The sequence below is a fragment of the Myiozetetes cayanensis genome, unplaced genomic scaffold (assembly GCF_022539395.1).
Source record: "Myiozetetes cayanensis isolate MyiCay16 unplaced genomic scaffold, myiCay2020 scf14, whole genome shotgun sequence".
Taxonomy (NCBI): Eukaryota; Metazoa; Chordata; class Aves; order Passeriformes; family Tyrannidae; genus Myiozetetes; species Myiozetetes cayanensis.
The window spans coordinates 19,171,801-19,191,202 of record NW_026087048.1 but is presented as its reverse complement, the minus strand read 5'-3'; the positions used below and the strand labels follow the sequence as shown (position 1 = coordinate 19,191,202).

Genomic DNA, 19,402 nt, shown 5'->3' with positions numbered 1-19,402 from the left:
GTTAGAGCTGTCCTAAATATTCATTTTCAATTTACGGCTTTACTGTTTGGGGAAAAGGCAGAGACTGGAGCTCTGCTAAAGCCAAAGAACCCTGAGGGGGCAAACAATCAACCACAGCAGGAGACATGAAAACCAGGCAAATCCTGCCTGAATCATCCCCACACAATCCCAGCCTGGGCTCGGCCCAGCTCTGCTGTCTGAAGTGTCCCCTGAGCTCTGGGATGTTCCCAGTCTGCATCTTCCCTGCAAGATGAAAGTCCTGCCTGTTCACTCTGGAGGGGAACAATCTCCTGGCTGCTTTGCTCTCTCTCCATGTGCTCTGAGCAGCAGACAAGTTGTTTCCCTCGTTCCAGTGGCCATGTTTGATGCTCGGCGCGGATCAGAAGCCGAGCAGAGACGTTTTCCAACCGCATCAATCTGAGTTCCCTCCCCAGGAACGAAGGGATGAATAGAAGTGCCTGCTCCCTTCCCTGCGTGCTCAGAGGAGGGCTGGCTTTCCTCTGGGAAAGGGAGTTTCAACCCAGTGTTCCCGAGGTTTGTGTGACTGATGGATGTGACCGTGGGGCATGTGCTCATTTCTCTCACAGCTCTTGCGTCAAGTGCGGAGCAAACCCTGACAATGGATTTCCTGTGCTCCAAGGGGCTGCCTTCCCTCCAAACAACAATATCCATGGACCACAGGGCTGGCCCTCAGCCAGCCTCAACTCCCTGACTTCGTTCCCAGTGTCCACAGAACGCTGGCAACTCTCCTTTCATTTCCATTGTGTTCCGTGTTTCCCCCAGTCCGTGTGTCGGTAACGGGGAAGAGATCCCTGGATATCTGCAGCTCCCATTTAAAGCTTCTCTTTGACAACTGAAAAGTGATCCCAGTACGTTACCTTGCACCACTTTTGTGGCTGTGAATGGAAAGATGAAACTCCCCAAGTTCCTTCAATCCCACGTTCCAGCTTGGTGCTGAAATCCATCCCCTGCACCCCAAACTCCCCCTGCTTCTGGTGTCCCCACTCCCTCTGCCTCGTGCCAGTTTATTGCCCCTGTAATTCCCTGGAATATGGCCATGGGATTTGAGTGCAAAGTTCAGTTTACACCAAGTGTCTTAAAAGCTTCAGGTAGTTCTGCTCAAATAAACAAATCAGCCCTTTACAGGATATTATTTTGTGAACATCCCCCCCCTCCACTGCTGAGACACTCCCTCAGTGCACACTCTGCTGTGGGTTTGAAATTCCTACCCCATTTTCTTCCCAAACATCCAGAGAAAGCCTGATGAGATCAAAGGACAGCCCAGGCAGAGGGGAGTTCTGATCCCTGGAATTACAGAGCACGGGCAGGATCCTCCCTGGGCTGCAGGGCTGTGTTCACTTCCACTGCTGTGGCAGCTCCTTAGTGTAGATAAACCCTCTACAAGGGGCAGCTGATGCCAACTTTGCCCTGGGACAGCTCGAAGTGCTGCTCATCCATGTGCCATTTCATTTAGTTATTATTTTCCAGCTTCCCCACAGGAAAAACTGACAATAAAATTAAAAGCCACGAGGAGCTCTTCACTCGTGGAAGCTCCTGTCTAAGAGCAATAAATATTTGGCTTGCAGAATTGAGAGGTATCTTTTAATGCTGGGGAGTTAAAGTGCTTTTCTGCTGTCTGCTCCTTAGAGTACAGAGGGATTCCTTGTGGTTAACCAGCTTCACCTGCTCCTACTTATTTTTTGTCACCAGACAGCACACGAGACATGTGTTAATAACCAGCGTCCCTGTTATGGATTGGGGCCTCTTTCCTAGAAACTCTTTTCTAAGGCAGATGCCACAGTCAACTTGCCAGGTTGGTTTTGTTCCATGTAATTGGCTTTTTATTTTTAGGTTGGGATTAAAAAAAAAAAAAAAAAGTTTCTAGAAAATCTCATCAGCTCCCAGGCAGCACCCTGGAGCATAATGGATTCCAAAAAGAAAAAAGGAAATAAAAGTTACTCAGCCATTTATTCTCTTCTTGGTAAAGAAATGAAAATCTTGTGGCACTGTGGCAATGTTTTTAAAAAAAAAAAAGGGAAAAAAAGGGGAAAAAAAAAGGGAAAAAAAGAAGAAGGGAAAAGAAATCCCCTCCTCAACAGCCCCAAGATATCCACAAGTCAGCCAATGAGTGACAAATTTTGGAGCGGTGTCAAAGTCCTCCGTGCCAGGATTAAAAGCATATGTAAACTTTATGGCCCTGGTTATTCAGGAGTAATCTCAAGTGGCCTCTGTCTGCTGGATAATGAACAGTTGGAGAGCTGATCCTGCAGCCAGGCAGAGCTGAGAGGGCTTTTTATGGCACACCATGGAGAGCAATTCCCACAGGGCAGGAGCTCAGCGGGAGGGAGATCAGACCTTTAGTCTGGGGGCACGAAAGGAAAGGGCAGCAGTGGCACAGGAAAGGCAGGGAATAGAAAAATGGAATGGTTTGGCTTGGAAGAGACCCTAAATCTCATCCAATTCCACCCCCTGCCACGGGCAGGGACACCTTCCACGAGCTCAGGTTGCTCCAACCTGGCCTGCAACACGTCCAGGGATGGGGCAGCCACAGCTTCTCTGCCCAACCTGTGCCACCCTCCCAGGGAACAATTCCTTCCCAACATCTAATCCAAACCTGCCCCCTGGCAGTTCAAAACCACTGGAATGTTATAAAAGAGACCACTAAGCACTCTAAACTCACCAAGGAACTTTCCAGGAGACAAAATTTAACCTCAACCCGTGCCTTTTAAAAATATAAGAACACAAACCCACCAGCAAAAGGGACAGAAAAGGACATATTCTTGCAAAGTCACATAATCAAACAAGTGTGGGGTTGCTGCAGTCCTTCCCTCGTTCTTTCTGCTATTTATCTGCCAACATTTCTTGGGCTTTTTGTTTAACTCTCTGATGTGAGTTCAGATTTCTTCATTTCCTACAGAGTTACCATGAGCCATTGCTATCACAGCCAAGAGGATTAGTGGGGAAGGAACATCAACAGTGCCCACAACCTCCTCCAAAAGTGCCCAACCTCAAGGAATGGCATCATTAAAATGTCACTCTCCTGACTGTAATTACAGCCAGTTCCCAAGCTCACATGCTTACCCAGATTATTGTGTGCTGGAGACATGGGGTTTGGTGATAAGTTTGGAGAACCTGAAAATCAAGACAGGATAATTACTGGTGTGGCATCTGCACAAGGGAAAACGCTCACACAGGATCCTCAGCGCTGCCCAGGCTTGCTGGGGGGATAACTTCTCACTCCAGTCTCCTTTCTGACACCAGCAGCTTCTCTGATGTTTATTAATCCTTACACGAGCTCCCAAACTTATCACTTACATCAACTTGCTACATCTCCACCCAAGCTTAACCCATTAATTTTGCAAACTGAGCATGGAGTTGGATGTTTTACTTCCACTTGCAGCCAGGAAAATTTCAGGTGTCACCCTGACAGCTCCAGACAAACCCAGTCAGCTGGACACTGAAGAGCCTGGTTCTGCACTGCCAGGTACGAAACATATTCACAACAGTTGGAAATATAACACTTTATATCCACAAATCTCACTGGGTTTGGGACTCTGGATCAGGCTGCACAGATCTGACCAAACAGCTGTCAGAATTTTATCCTCAGTCGTTTCAGTTTGGTCCATTCTAAACCTGGTTACTTGTTTTCCTGGCAATGAGAGACAACCCAGGCATTCAACTTTCTTGGTGTTGAAATGATAAACCCATTTCAAACCAAATCTGCTTGTGGTCATTTGAAATAGAGGTAAACTGGACATTTAAGTTCAGATTTCTTTATTACCTAAATTTATCTTATTTCTTTATTATCTATTTCTTCATTATTTATGCAAATGGCCAGAAAAATGCACAATCTCCCTGGACATGGACACAAAACCAAGACAAATTGTCACCCTTGGATGTGTCTTTGCTGTTTCAGGCTCCTGCTTGGTAGAATCTGATGCTGGATTTTTGGAGAGGAGGAGGAACACGTTGTGCCTTTCAGCTCTAAAACACACAGCCCTGTGCTCTGTGTGAGATTTCAGGCTACATTTACACTCCTGCCGGGATAAACCACCTCAAACCACCACCTGATCCTCACTGCCCAAATTAAAAGTTTTAAAGGCTCTCTGAAACGACCCAGAAAGCTGCAGCAAAAGGCAGAAGATGACTCACCTGCATCCATGCTGGGATTCATCTGGTGGTCACTGGTTTCTCCATCCTCACTCAGATATCCTGGAGGAGGGGTTTCTAAAGCACAGAATGGTCAGACTGTCAGTGCCACTGGATGAAAAGTCTGGGTTTTAGCCACCAAAACCATTTACTGTGTTATTCACAAGGAGACAAAATTCTTTTTCAGTACTTTGCTTCCTCGAGCTGCTGAAGGGAGGAGCCAACCCAACCAGGATGATATTCATGTTTGTGAATAGCAGAGGAGGGGGAAACAAAAAAAACCTGGATTTTCAGCCCCTAAAACTTGAAGCCATCGAGACACAGTTTTCTGTCCACATATTTTTCCTCTCCTGGAGTGCAGCTGCATAGTTTGTCCATGCAAATAAAGTGTAAATTGCTTGTGAAAGAGAAACAGAAATAGAAGAGCTCGACTCCATCAGAAATTTCGGGAGTTTTACTCAAACTAAAATGGCTGGATTTCATTCAAATCTAAACCTGCTGGGGGAACGTTCAGCTTTGGATTTCATAACAAACTCAGTCTATAACAAGTGAAGGGAAGAGGTGAGTTTTAAGGACATTTACAGCTCGCACCTCTTTTTGTCCAGGTTGGGAGTAAGGATGGAAAGAAAGACTCCCCAGTGATGCAGCTCGGAATACCCGTGATTCCCTGTGCAGGGGGACCCTTTCCCTGTGCTGGCTGGATGGAAGGTAGATGGTACCTGGAATGTAGTTGCTCTGGGGCTCGATACCTGCTGGGAAGTTAGTGTTCTCTGGGATGGAGTGGCTGTAATCGTCTAACGGCGGGAATTCGGCCGGAATCTCCGTGTGCCGGGGCACCAGCACCGGGGGCAACACTGCATGGGGGGAGGGAAGAACACAACAGCTTTAAAACAAAGCCACTGGAACGCTGGAAAATGAGAGAATCCAGTTTGGAGTCACACCCTTAAATACCCAGAGCCACGAATGAAGGGACTCCATTCGATGCTTCCCTCTGAAATAAGAGCAGGTCAAGGTGCTTTTGATTCCCAACACATCCCAATTGGGGGTGGGATACTTAGAACTACACCTGGACTCTCTGCCCCTTGTCAGGCAAAGAAACAGGTCCTCTTGCTAACAGTTTAAGAGAAGTTACAGCACATGGCTGAGAAGGAATGTTTGGTGTCAAATGAACAGCGAGGTGGGATCAGCACAAACAGCCCGGCTGGCCCTGCAGGCTCGTGCTGACACGAGGGGCTGCAGCTCCACGGCAAAGTCTCTCTCAGAGGCAGGAGGAGACTCCAGAACAGGCAGTTTAGTTGTGCTGGGAGCTGTTCTTAGATCCTCTTAGCAGTCAGTTTATCCTTAATTTCACACCGGCAATTAGGGGCACACAGAACACCACCACAGTTCCCACCACGTGTGGGAGTGGTTTCTGTGCCACAATGCCACATGAGGAGCCTGGCAGCAACACAACCTGCCAGTGGATTTCATCCACTCCAAGTGATTATTTCCCCCCTGGGTGCAGATTCATAAATTATTCCACCGCCTCCAGCAAGCGATTATCATCAATAATAAATACACCTTGGCTTTCAAACCTAGAAAGGCACTTAGAAATCCCAGGTGCTGGGAGGGAGGAGAGGAGGATTGGGCGTGGATCTGGCAGTACCTGGGGTTTCCACTCTTTGGTAATGGTAGGGGTTGACACAGACTTCGTCCTTCTTCATGTTGAAGGCGTACTCGCACATCTCCATGGCCCGCAGCTCATGGTGGCTGTGCAGGTCCGGCCAGCGCCACAGCCGGCAGTAAATCACGTGGGGGAGGCCTTTCCTGTGGGACACCTGGAGCCTGCCATCCAGGGATCTGGAAAAAACAGGGATGGGAGGAGTTAGCTTGGAATGAAAACACCTCGGTTCGACCCCAAGAGGCGCCGGTCGCTGACAGCAGGAGGGATCCGGGCCCGGCCTTCAGGCCAAGGAGGAACCTCCACAAACTGGAAAATCATGGAATCACACACTGGTTTGGGTTGAGAGGGCATTAAAGAGCATCTTATCCCACCCCCTGCCACGGGCAGGGACACCTTCCACTGTCCCAGGTTGCTCCAAGTTCATCCAGCCTGGCCTTGGACACTTCCAGGGATTCAGGGGCAGCCACAGCTCCTCTGTGCCAGGGCCTGCCCACCCTCCTTCCCAATATCTCACCACACAACAGCCCTGCTCTGCATTTACTCATTTTATGGTTCATTTGGAGGCAGACGACAAAAGCTACAGCAAGCAAGAATACATGGATTTAGTGGCACTTTTCAAACATTGTGTCCTGACCAACAGGGTGTTTGCCCAGCTCTCAGAAACTCCTGCTGTGCAGGTAGAGGTGTTACATCTTCAAATCTGTGATAATAAAACAATTTAAACACAGATACAGGAATCTTCAATGGGCCAAAATCATCCAGAAGTCACACACACACCTTTCCTTCCAAGTTATCTAATTTATCTACACAAAGTTCAGGAACATTACAAACAAACAAGGTTTCCACTTTCATTTCCCAAATTGCAGCTTAAAAGCAAATAACAGTTTTTGAGCATTGCTTACTTTTATTTTTACATCTAGCCTGTGTCTCTCCCAGCTCATTTTTCATCTAATCCTATCCTCACCCCTGAGTAGCCTCTTCCTGGGAAACCTTCCTGGGAAGCAAGACAAGGGTGTTCAGAGCAAAGAGCTGGAGCAGGGTCTCCTCCATCCTGAATGAACAAGAACTGCCCCCAGGCACTGCCTTTGAAGTCTAACCCTTCATTTCCCTTGCTTCTCTTAATGACCCAAATGAAACACTTGAGGGCTTTGGTGAAATGAAATATTTCTGGGGTTTAATTTGTCAAAGAACCAGTAAAAAAAAAAATCAAGAAAAATGAAATTTTACTGGGAATTATTTCCCTTGGTTCTTTGTGTTGGCAGCCAAGCTAAAAAAAAACAAAACAAAACAAAAAAACCAAACCAAAACAAACCCCAACCAAAACACACAAACAATTATTCCAAGAGGCTTGGCTGCCCTAAGAGAGTTTTCCCAAAAGCTTCTCTGGCAGAGCTTGGTATCCCACACACCTCTTGTAAACGCTGCTACAATGCTGAGGAAGGCAAAATGCAGCTGATTCAAGCCAAAAAAAGACAGCAAAGCCAAAAACTGGTGTTCCCAGGGGGAATGCTCACAAGGGGAGCACCAGTGCCTAGAGCTGAACTTCTGGGGAAGGTGGGAATTTTAGAATTGATTTCAATGGGGCCAAGACTGGGCTTATGTGACCTCAAAACTCATCAGGTTGGAAAAATGTTTAAAAAATATATATAAGGATGTGAGAATACCCACTAAGTTAACAAAAAGAGAGGAGGCTGAAATGAGGGGCAAACCAGGACTGATTCTCTGTTCTTTTTTCAAACATCTTTGCCTGCCTGGCAGGAGATCTTGGATCTAAGAGAGAGAAAGGAGAAAAGAGAAGACTCAGAGAGATTGTTCCAAGTATCCCAGAGGAGACACAGCTGTGACAAGTGTTATTCCTGCTCCCAGCCATCAGCAGCACATGGATATCACAGCAGCACTGACAGATTTGGGTTGAACTCACACAAAGTATGTTTGGCTTGGGGATTATTTGCAAGGAGGGGTCTCTGTAACAACAAACTTCCCAGTGAGCAGGAGGGTAAAGTGCACTTCCCCTCATCCCTGGGCTCTGGCAGGAGTGCTGGCCACGAGGCAGGAAGAAAAGGAATTCCCTGCAACCTTATCTCAGAAGACTTTTTAAAAATGACACAGCCATATGTTTCATTTTCAAACACAACCTCCCCTTCTCCCCTCTCCCCTCAATAAGGAGATAAGGTAAAAGAAATTAGATTTCCCCAAAGCCCCGGGGGCTAATTGTGTGTTTTTATGGTTGTGAAATCTCTCCTCATGCTCCCCATTAAGGGACTGGGGACACAACAACATCCTCTGCACGTTCTTGGGAAGAACGAGCAGGGCAGCTCTGTTTCTTCCTGCTGTCTTCCCTCAATCCTCAATTCCTCAATGAGTGTTTTCCTCGCCCCTCAAGGTGTATTTTCTCCAAAGCAACAACTAGAGATGGGACAGGAGATTAGCTGAGCAAACACTGTGCTCTGCTGGAGCCCTGGGGGTGACCCAAACACTGTCTCAGGTCCATGTGCAGAGCAATCTGCTCCCAAACAATGGCTCAAACAGCTTCTGGCCCTTCTTGGGCCTGTTTTGAAGTATAACATGACCTTCAAGGCTGAGCTACTCCCCTAACCACCCAAGCACGGCCTGGCTTCATGGAAATGAGCAGAATCTAAGCACCAGAATTTCTGCTGGGATATGAAATTGTTCCTCCCTCTTCCCTGGCTCTGCACCAGTCTGTGTTGACTCGATGCATTTGTTATTCCATACCCTTTAACAGGTTTTCTTTTCAAATTATCAATATTCTCTGGCCAAAAATTCAGTGTTGGTTCTGTCCAAGAGCAGCACCATTTCCTTTGGTGGGACACTGTCTTCAGAGTGTCTCTACACTGCCAGGTGTCCACGAGAACCAAACACAAAAGCACCTTTAGGACTGATCCATCCTCACATGTTGTTACAAGCCATTTACTGGGAGAGTTTAACACATGAAAACGCTGCTCCAACTGTCCAACTGCTGCTCAAAGAGCAAAGGGCAGCAGTGACATTTAATAGCAAAAACAGAGAAGGGGAGGAGAAAAAGAACGACAGAAACACTGGGGCTTTATTTTTTTAAACAAGCCTCTGAAAGAGAGCGAAGAGTAAATAGAATATCACGTGGCACAACATGAATTTGATTTCCAGGCCTGATTGGGGTTATTTTTTCTGGTTGTTTGGGGTTTGTTGCTGTTGGGGTTTTTTATTTTTTCGGTTGGGTTTGTTCTGTGGTTGCTTTTTTTAACCGTGTTTAATTTGTAAGATCCTGGATTGCGAAAGAAAAAAACCCACCCCACGTTCTGAAAGGTTTTGTTATTTTCTGTTACTCTTTGAGCAGTTTGTACCTCTCTTTATCTAGATGGGTAATGAAACTCTTCCTTGTGCCCTTTCTCCTTCTTCAGAAATAAAGCTGAAATCAGTTCACTGCAATAGTAATTAATATATATATATGTGTGTGTGTTATATATATCAAGCAAACATATATAAAAACATAAGCAATAAGTTACTACAGATATTTTATACCTGTATATTTTATAATTATATAATATATCATTTATAATTTTATAATATATATATAATTTATATATCATTTCATATATTATATATAATTTATAATTAAGCAACTATACAGAGATAAAATATAAGCAATAAACGATTACAAATATTTTTGTCGTGCTTGGAAATCTTCAGTTTTAATCCCTCCCCTCCCATTCAGGCACATTCACTCCTGTTTGCAAAGCCCAACAGTCTTATATCCCTGCCATTAATCTTCCAAGGGAGCAAAATGCCTGAGAGCTCAAGTATCCAGTAACACCAACACGTGGAAAAAGGGGTAAGGAAAAAAAGAAACACAAGCAGGAAGGAAAAGCTGAAGTTATGCATTTTAAAAACCACGAGGAGAAGCTGGTTTTCAAAGCCATGGCCAATAAGTTGCTCTAAAATGCACCAAGAACTAGGGCTACTGTGGCCACAGAATAACTGAATTTAAACATAAGTGGTTCCTCACTGGCCCTGCATCTGCTCTACACCAGGAAAATAAGCATTTCTTCTTGTAGCAGGGTCTGGCTTTTGTGTGCAGAGCTCTGCAGTGTCCACAGGGTTTCACTGAGGAGCTGGATAAAATCTCCACTCTCCCTGAAGAGTGGCCAAATCAACAAGAGTGAATAGAAAAATGCCCCACGTGGGACATTTGTAACCCCAGAGCTGAGCCCTTGCCTTCTCCTTCCCCTCAGCGTGGCTGCATTTTCCAAGTTCTGGGGCAGTTTTAACAGGACCCTCATTCAAGTTCTAGAAGTAAAAGTCCCTGTGTCAAGTTGAGGTTTGCAATTCACTGCCAGAGAGGAAACTAGTAATTAATACCTCTGTTTAACACTCCGATTTACAGAAGATTAAAATAATTCACACAGGTGTAATTTGCCACCCATCTCCGTGCAGAGGGAAGGGTTTTACCACCCTCAAAGCAACGGAGTTAAAGGATTATCCCAAAGCAAAGGAAGAGCTTGTGTCAGAGCCAGCACCAGGAGGGAGGAATTCATCCCCCCCTCCATGCTGTCAATGATCACCTCTATTCTGTGCTAGCAACTCTCATCTGCTTGTTCTTCCCACTAAAATCCTTCGGATTTTGAAGGAAACCACACATCCTCTACAAAGCAACCTCCAGCAGCACCAGGCAAAGATTCCCAAGGCAAAGAGCAATTCCCGTTTCCTTTGGCGCTCCGTAATCCTTCTGCTCAAGCCTCGTTTGCTCTGGGTTTGAGGAGACAAGACAGAAATTCCCAACATCTCTTGTGGGGGGCTTCAAACAAGCCATTCACATCCCTGAGCCTTTCCTCCTTTGCAGCCTTCCCCTTCCCTGCCCCCCGGAGCTGAAGGAACAGAGCCCGGAGAGTTGATGTCAGGATCAGATTATGACAGCATGAGTCATTTATTAAGATTCCAGTAATGCTAAGCTCTTTAGCAGGTGCCTTGAGACCGTATTTTTCGGAGTCTGATTTCAGATTCAGACCTCAGGATGTTTTATTGGTTTACCATGAGCTGGCTGTCCATTGTTGCTGCTCTGCAGCCGCCTCTGCCCGTCCTCTCCTCCCCGAGCTGTGTCCCCTTCTCCTCCCTCCTGGCATGCACTTTTAACTCAGTTTAATTTAGATTTTCTTTAAAGCTCCACATAGCTCTTGTTTTGTCATGTGGTATCACGATGCACCTATTTTTTCCTCTGTGCTTTTTCACTGATCTCTGCTATTTACACCCCTCCTGCTTCTGCCCCAGCTACAGGATATTGGCTGGTGGCTCCCAAACCCAGCTCCCTTCCCTCTATTTTTAGCCATCTGGTAATTTTATGCCCCTCCATCTCTCACCTCCTCCTTTTTCTGACAGCCAGAGCACAGCAGGTTGATACCTCAGAGGCCCAACCATGCATGTCCTTCACCCTCCCATCCAGAAAGGACAGAATACATCCTAGTGCTTAATTAAGGTTTAATTATAAACCCAGTTCTAAACTTCTTAGTATATATTCCTATATTTCTGCCACTTGGCAGTGGAGAATTAGGGATCTAATTAAAATCTGTATTTCTGAAGGTATCACTTGCAAGCCCTTCCCCAGTCGCCTTTAAATGTGAAACCCAGGTTTTTTTCTAAGCAGTTCTGGCCCTTTTATTTATTTCAGCAAAGTTTATTTGCCCAAATCTGTGCCAGACTCAACTAAATTTATTTGTGCCTGAGCCTTTAGGGGCCTGGGGGTGGAGGGAGGAGGCACAGAAAGAGGTTCAGCCCCTCAACAGGAACGTGCCTTTTCTGAAAAGCCGTTTATCATCAGAGCCCGTCCCTTCTTCCCAGAATCCCGGATTTAACTCCAATCGTGAAATCCAAAACCCAACACACTTTCAGCCAACCCAACCAGCAACTTCCTCTCTCCCAGGAGACTCCAGGCACACTGATGGGGCTGTGTTTGTATGCTCAGAGGAGTTTCAGAAGGAGAAAGTGGAGGGATGGAAACATCAAGGAGGCTCAGATAACCTTCCACAGCACAGAGTGCACTTAAAACTACGTCAGGAAAGACTAACTGGAGCACACAGTCCTGCTGGCCACCAAAAAGAATAAAAAAGGCAAAAAAAGCTGCTGTAAAACTCAGTTATTCTATTAGTTTCCATGGTACTTATACTAATTTACATTTAATATCCAGTTTCTACGTGCATCTTCTTGATGCTATTTGGAAAAAAAGCTTCCTATTTGCACTGAAGTCAGGAGAGTTTTGCAAATTAGCATCAGCTGTTGATACAGCCCAGCTAAAGAACCAGAGCAAAAGAACCCAGAAGAGAAGATGTTTCTTAGTTGCTGGAAGAGAAGAGAAACTAATGTTCTGCACAGCGTTCAGACAGAAGTCTCCCACCAAGAACTGCTGCCCCAAAGAGAAACGTCTGCTAACAAAAGCAAGAGGGATTATCAGAGTGAGTGTGTGGAAAAATGACAGTTTTAAGGCCTTGGACTCTCCTTCCCAATATATACAATTCCCAGTGCCTTCCAGAGAAACTTCATATAAATACCAGGGGTCGGAACTGGCTCCTCAGACAAATGTTTGTGCATTCTATCAAGTTGGGACAAAGCCAACGTTTCTTATGGAAACATTTCTGGTGGTCCTGGGCAAAGAACATGTTTACTTTATAGCAGATACAACTAAAAATACCCTGTGCTTCAGCCTCCAATTATCTTGTTTGGAATAGTTTGAGGCTACTCGAGGCTCATTGCTGTTATTTTCTTTATTATACAGTGAAGACGCTGCTGCTTTTCCTGTAATTTGAAAAGCAGCTATTTCCAGGTTTGACATCTGCGTTTGGGCCTCCCCCGCACGGATAACGCGATCCAGGGTGAAATTTTCCAGAGCGCCCATCTCCCGGTTCCCAAAGCAGCTCAGGTACTTCAGACCGAGATCAATCCTCTGCTGGAACTGCACAGGCCTTTTCAGCCCTGCCTTAACCCCTCTGGCTCTACATTCTATGGTTCTTCGGGCTCACATCTGGAATTATTTGCACAGCCAGCGCCAATTAACAGCACACCACAAACAAGGGGTCTGGGCCCACAAACGTTCCCACTTCCATCCCACGTCTTCCCCCGGCCCAGCCCCTCCACGGGGATGTGCTCTGGGATCCATCCCCCAGCACAGCTCTGGGAGCAGGGTCTGTTCTCCGTTAGGCTGCCCAGCTCTGCTTATAAAAATCTCTCCTCTGGGTTCCCCCCAGGCTTCACTCTCCCCTTCTCCCAAACAATCCACCACCTCTCGTTTCCAGGGGAGCTTCCCCAGCCTCTGCCCCGCTCCTGCATCCTGCGAGTCGTTGGTGAATCAGCCCTGCGTGAATCACTTCCCATGCGAGCTCCATCCCAGAGCGGATTCCCACAGGCTTCGCTCCTCAATCCCGATGACACAGAAGTAACCCAAACAAAACCCCGGAGTTTCCACAAGGAGTTAACAGAAGGTGTGTGCCGAGGTGAAAAGGGTAGTGGAAGAAGGCTGTGTTAATTTTACAACTCTGACTTCCTTCATTATGAGTCACACCAAGCAGCGCAGGAGGAATCCAGCCCAGAGAGCAAACCTGCACGAGCGTGGCGTCCCCGGGGAACGCTGCCCACTTCACACCAAACGCCTCATTAAAAGCTCACAGGAGTTCATATTTTACAGTCTCCTGTGTCAGTAATTACTGGGGAAATCAGAGACTCTGCAAGCAGAGTCTCGTGTCTCTTCGGAGGAACAACTTTGTAAACCTCTCTGTCCCATAATCAGGTTTTACAGCACGTCTGAGGGCGGTGAGGGAAGAGGGGAGGTGGTGTGAGCTGGTGTGAGGGGCTTGTTACTTTTATTGGGGGGGACTGGTTGTGTACAATGAGAAAAGAGGGTTCTTTGGAACACAGAGGTGGAAAATGCTTCAGCTGAAAGATATATATATTTTCTTTTCCCCTCACCTAAAAACTCTTACCAGCAAAAAGGAAGCTGTGTACGTGGCCTACCTGAAAGCTTCCTTTCTTCTAGTAACTCTCCAGATCAGATGAAAGGATCTTGTTTTCAGGCTGCCACTCGCAGCCTCACAGCACAGCAGCCAGAGAAAGTCACTCCCTCAGCCATCCCCTCCGGCCAACACAATTATCTGATTCATGGAAGCCCAGTCCTGCCTTCCTAAATTACAGATTAAGCTTAAAAACAAAACAAAACAAAACAAAAAACCCTGGAAAACTGTGGGCAAAGGAGGGGGGAAGAGTCTTTTCCCCATGCTGCAAGGCACGAGGGAATTCCCTTGCTCACCAAAAATCCCATTTTTACGTGGTGTTGCTGCCTGGATGCCCCGCGTTCCCGTGTCTGCCTGAGGGAAAGCAGCACCACCACAGATGTTTTTCCCTCTCTCCTTCCCTCTTTCCCTGCCCTGAAGTGCCCCAGCTCTCAGTGGTGCTGCCTAATTTCAAAGCTGAGCTCTGACTAAGGCAGGATGTGTGGGAGAGCAGGGCATGAATAAGAGCTCTCTGAGGCACGTCTGGTATCACGCTCCGTCATTCTTATCATCCAAACAGGATCTGCAGCGTGTGTGCGTGCACTGGCTCTTTCCTGTAAAGGTTTTATCATTGCTACTGCTCTCATGGAAATCCAGCTGCTGTGACATCAAATGGGGCAGGAAAAAGCTGAAATCAACATAAACAAATACCTTATTTTCATGTAAATGTCAGGAGTAATAAAAGCTCGAGGCTAAAGAACAGTCCAGAAGAAAAAAAAAAACAAACCCATCATGAAAACAGGTCACCTTTCAACCACCACAGGAGACAGAGCTGTTCCCAAATGAGATGTTTTTCAAAAGTTTTCCATGAGGTGTCCATAAAGAACAGCTGAAAATATCAACTTGCATCCAAACTCCCATTTCAGGAACAGAGAGCCATTTCAGGTGGCTTTGCTGTCGTCATCTCCCCCTTCCCTCTCTCTGAACTCAAAGGAATATTTGATATTCACGTCCTGGGAACCTCACTGGATAAATGCTTAACCATGAAGCTTAAACCAGAAGCAGATCTCGAGCTTGCCAAGGAGAGGGAAACAAGGAGGGAAGCAGACTCACAGGTAAATATTAGTTTGTACTTGAAAAAGCCAGAGCACATTTTAAAGCTGCTTTTGGTTTTCAGGGCAACTTCACATGGTCCTCTGTCAAACCTGGGTAGGCCAAGGTGACTCAGGGGGACAAGCACCTGGTGGTTTTGGCAGCTGCTCCAGGGTGACAGCGACATTATCAGCCAAATAATGGAAAATGACCAGCAGAATTCCAGAAACAAGGGCTGTTTTTCCTCCCAGTTCCCTTTCTGGCCCGTCTTGGCTGGTACCTTCAATGCCAACCACACAGGACTGGCTGGACTGGTGTGTGAGGTTCTGGCACTCACCAAAGGGGCAAGGAATGTTGTCTGGAGCACAGCTCTCCTCCTCTCTGCTCCCATCCTGTAACCACACAGCCCTCACACCACCCTGCCATCTGGAAACCTCCAAGAGTACTGGCCTGGGCAACAATGCCAGATAAAGACTGGAAGCTCTTTGAAGCCACGGGAGAGATCCCTCCCAGCCCGAAGAAGCAGACCAACATCCCTCTGCTGTGTCCTGAAAAGGGGAATCCACAGGAGACAAAACAATTTTCGGTTCTTTCAAGGCCTTAAGTGTTTTCAAAATTATAAAGGGTACAAATAGATCTGTCCCTCTCTGTGGTGCAGCCGAGCTGAGGGCGACACCAAAGCGCCAACAGCGCGGCACTTTCATGCTCAGCACAAAGACCACCACGGCCACTCCAAATCAAAGAGCAAGCCATAATCACCACTCCTGGCGGTGGAACGCAGACAGGAGACCCAGGAACACCACCCAGCTCCTCCAAACCAACACGATGAGGCATATGGAGGCAACACTCAATTATGAGCCTTTTTCTGTCTCCTCCTCAGCAGCAAAATGCACTTGCTGGGTCCCTGGATCAGCAGTGACTCAGAGAACTGAGGGCTTTCCACTGAATCATCCACACAGCTTTAAGCACCCTCCAGGTTCTGTTGATTGGGAGATGTCTCACTACCTACACCTTCCCTAAATACTTCCTGGGCTGCCCAGGGCATGAGGCAGAGCGAGCCAAGGGTGACCAAGGGTGCAAAAGAGCAGGAATGCCCCTGGAATGCCTGGATGCTATAAAAAGGAATAGGTGCCACACACAGGTCCAGCAGCACTGCTCACTCCTGCAGCATGTGAGTGCAGATAAAAACTACACAGAGATAGGCAAACAATGGGCTAAGTCACAAATATTTGATTTCACAAGTCAAGACAGTTTTCTTTCCCCTCCCCTCGTGACTAAGCCTTTGGTCCGCACACCCACTCCATCCTCAAAAAAACAACTCCGTGAAGCAAATTCGATTGCTCTAAAATACACACAGGCAGTGACCAATCACACCTCCTCCTCCTCACAGCACTCACTCTATTTACTAAGAGTCTGCACCGTCTGCTCTCTTTGTAACAGGATCCAACTCCCTCTCTCAATGAGACATTAAACACTGGCAAGTCCAGCTCCTCTTCCCTTTCCTTATCCCATTCCCAAAGCCCCGACTCTGCAGACAACATCCAGATAAACTTCCTGAAATCACCCCCAGCTGCTTCCAGGGAAAGGCCAGTGCAGTGCCCAGTGTGCCACGGACCTGAGCTGATCCCAGCCCAGTGCCCAAATCCATGGCAAGGACAGGAGAGCCGAGGGCTGTGCCAGCAGAAAGGGAGAGCACTGGCAGCTCTCCATGCTCACAACCCAACATCCCACTGAGCCTGGGAACTCGGGCTCTGTGCCATGCCTTAATGGCATCAGACTAACTGAGGGCAGGTTTGGATGAGATACTGGGAAGGAATTCTTCCCTGGAAGGGTGGGGAGGCCCTGGCACAGGGTGCCCAGGGAAGCTGTGGCTGCCCCATTCCTGGAAGTGTCCAAGGCCAGGCTGGATGAACTCGGAGCAACCTGGGATAGAAGGTGTCCCTGCCCATGGCAGGTGGTAGAATGAGACAAGCTTTAAGTCCCTTCCAACCCAAACCATTCCAGGGTTCTATTCCTCACCTTTCACACTTGGCTGCTGCTGCACTGGCCAAGCACTGCTGGTGCAATGGCAAAGCCACTGCCTGTAAATGGAGGCAGAAAACCCAGTTTCATCCCTATCCTGGTACAGACTTGCTGCATTAAACCTGACTTAGAAATCTACCCACCATCTGGAACCACAGCTCCAGACCACCTCTAGTACCTTCCCAACCATTTTCTATTTGGCTCACTACTTGTACCTTGATGCACTTTCCTGAACAAAATTTAAGAAACAAACTCCCAAGAAACAAAACCAAACCGAACAAACGGAACCCCAAACAAAAACAAACAAATAAAACCACCAAACCCCCAAAGCAAGTGAGGATCTACCCCTCCTTTTCCTTTTCAGCAATCAAAACAACTTGCCTGTCCTTGTGTCATCCCAGCTAATCTCTTCCTCCTCTCTCTGGCACATGAGATAAATATCTTGTTCCTCCAACCCATCAAAAAACACAGCTGCTAAAGTTATCACTCTGACCCATCAATCACACTCCTCTCTTAAGCTGTCCAGTATCTTCAACGAGGTACAAAGTTCATTCAACCAGCCCAGACCCTTGTCCTCAGAGCCTCAGACAAAAGGCTTTACAGGGGGGAGATGGTGCAAAATTACTGAAGTAATTAATATGGCCCGTGGTTACAGTTTTCCCTGGATATTCCCATGAGTACTGTCTTGCATCTTTTAGCCTGCCAGCTCCTCAGCACAGGGACAGTCTGGATTCTCCCCCCCCTACCCCTTCTGAAGCAATAAGCACGTTCCTGGCAGCTAAATTATTAATAAGGAGCAAATGGTAATTGATTTATAGATGAGCCTGAAAGAGAGGATTTGTCTTCTTCAGTCTCCTAAATCCCCGAGCCCACCAGGCTTTGTCCTGGTTCCATCCCCACCCAAATGTCCCACCCAGACCCAAACCAGCACATCCAGCTCCAAATGCTCTGTGTTGACGTGACCCCTTTACCTCTGTTCTATCTGACCACTGACCAGATACTGCAAAAGACAAAGTGCTCATTGTTCCTCCTCCCCTCTCTCTTCTCAGCTGGCAAGAAAAAGCTTAACTGGATTAGTTCTTGAGGTTTTATTTTTACCCATTGTGAGCTTGTGAAGAAAAAAAAAAATATACTCATGGAAAAGATGAGTTTTGAATTCAGGCTTTGAATATGCTGAGCTTGGGGAATTAGTTCTCTCGCTGCTGGTGGAAAGTTCCACAGTTCTGGCTCAGAACTTCACACCAGAAGTCTCTGTCCTGCTCCTCCTTCGAGCACAACTTTCTCACATTTCAGCTCCAGCACTTGCAACAACAACTTTTACTCCTGTTTTGCTGGGTGACCTGAGGATCACCAGTGCCTTCCCCCTGCTGTGGGGAAGGGTTTATGTGTCAGACAAGCTCGAGGAGCAGCCCCTGGGAGCAGCTACTGCACAGGCTGTTGTTTATTGCAATTAAGAGCACCACACACACATCCCACTGCTTTCACAGCGCTCCCCACAAATTTGTTTGGCACAAGGACCCATCAGCCCTCAGCCTGCCACAAACCCAACCTTTCTGAGGCGCTGAAAAGCAACACCAAGTTTTGTTTCTAGAAACATTCTGGAGATGACGCGGAAAAGGCGGCGCTGCTGCTGCTCCAACTCAGCTGGCTGAGTCCCAAACAATGGGAGCTCTTCCACGAGGCAAAAACAGACCTTCAAAGGCTTGTGGGCAAATACACTGTCACTGAATATTTTGTCATGGGAGCAAGAGCCTAAAAATATAACAGGAGCAGATAATGCAGTGAGACAGCCCAGCGCACATCCTGTCTTTGCTCTGTAAACACCCCGATGCGAATTGGCACCATTGTACAAATCAGGCCACCCATGGCAAAAAGTAGGGCAGTAGTTTGTAAGAAACTGCAGCTCCATCCATCCCAGAGCCCCTCTCCTCGCCCCAGATATCCTGCTTTCTGTTGGAAGGGCCAGAAAGGCGGTGGGAGCCCAGCTGAGCTGGCTCAGCACGCCGGGAGGGGAAAGGGGGCTCCAATTCCAGCACCTGCAGCATCACCCACAGCAGGGAACCCACCTCTGGGATGTGCTGACTCACTGCAGGGGTTTGCAGGTCTGAAAACAATCCTCCTCCTCCTCCCTGCAACTGCTGGTATCTCCTTTCTCTGTGCAGAAATCAAAGCCAGACCAGAAGTGCCCCGGGAAACTCCAACACATCCTATTTTGCATCCCTCCTTCCCATCTGCAATATTTGGGCTTGAAGGGGAAAATATTTTGTTAAGCACAAATGAGGGAATGCTAAAATATCAAATTGAAAATAAAAGTGAGGCTCTGGGGACACAGTTTTCCACCAGAGCAAAGTAAGATCCATGTCCTGTTCTAGCAGACAGAGTTTTACCAGATTTGGGTGAATTAGACCCAAGTTTATGCTCTTTTTAGGGCTTTTATTCTTATTAAAATTGTCCCTGTTGCTCTCAAAGCTTTTCTATAAATCCATGTGACAGGTTCCTCTATGGAAGT

General features: G+C 47.1%; 1 protein-coding gene across 2 annotated transcripts in view; it reads right to left on the bottom strand.

Moving 5' to 3' along the window:
• SMAD3 (SMAD family member 3) overlaps positions 1–19,402 on the bottom strand; it is a 64,168-nt gene that overhangs the window by 10,675 nt on the left and 34,091 nt on the right. Inside the window, exons 2-5 of one of the 2 annotated variants that reach the window (XM_050309553.1) lie at positions 5,795–5,988; positions 4,899–5,003; positions 4,153–4,227; positions 3,082–3,132 (exon numbers count right to left, since the gene is read on the bottom strand). In XM_050309553.1, the coding sequence (XP_050165510.1) occupies positions 3,082–3,132; positions 4,153–4,227; positions 4,899–5,003; positions 5,795–5,988 (425 nt within the window). Of the gene's footprint in view, positions 1–3,081; positions 3,133–4,152; positions 4,228–4,868; positions 5,004–5,794; positions 5,989–19,402 lie in introns of both variants that reach the window. The other variant, XM_050309552.1, reaches the window with a different exon arrangement.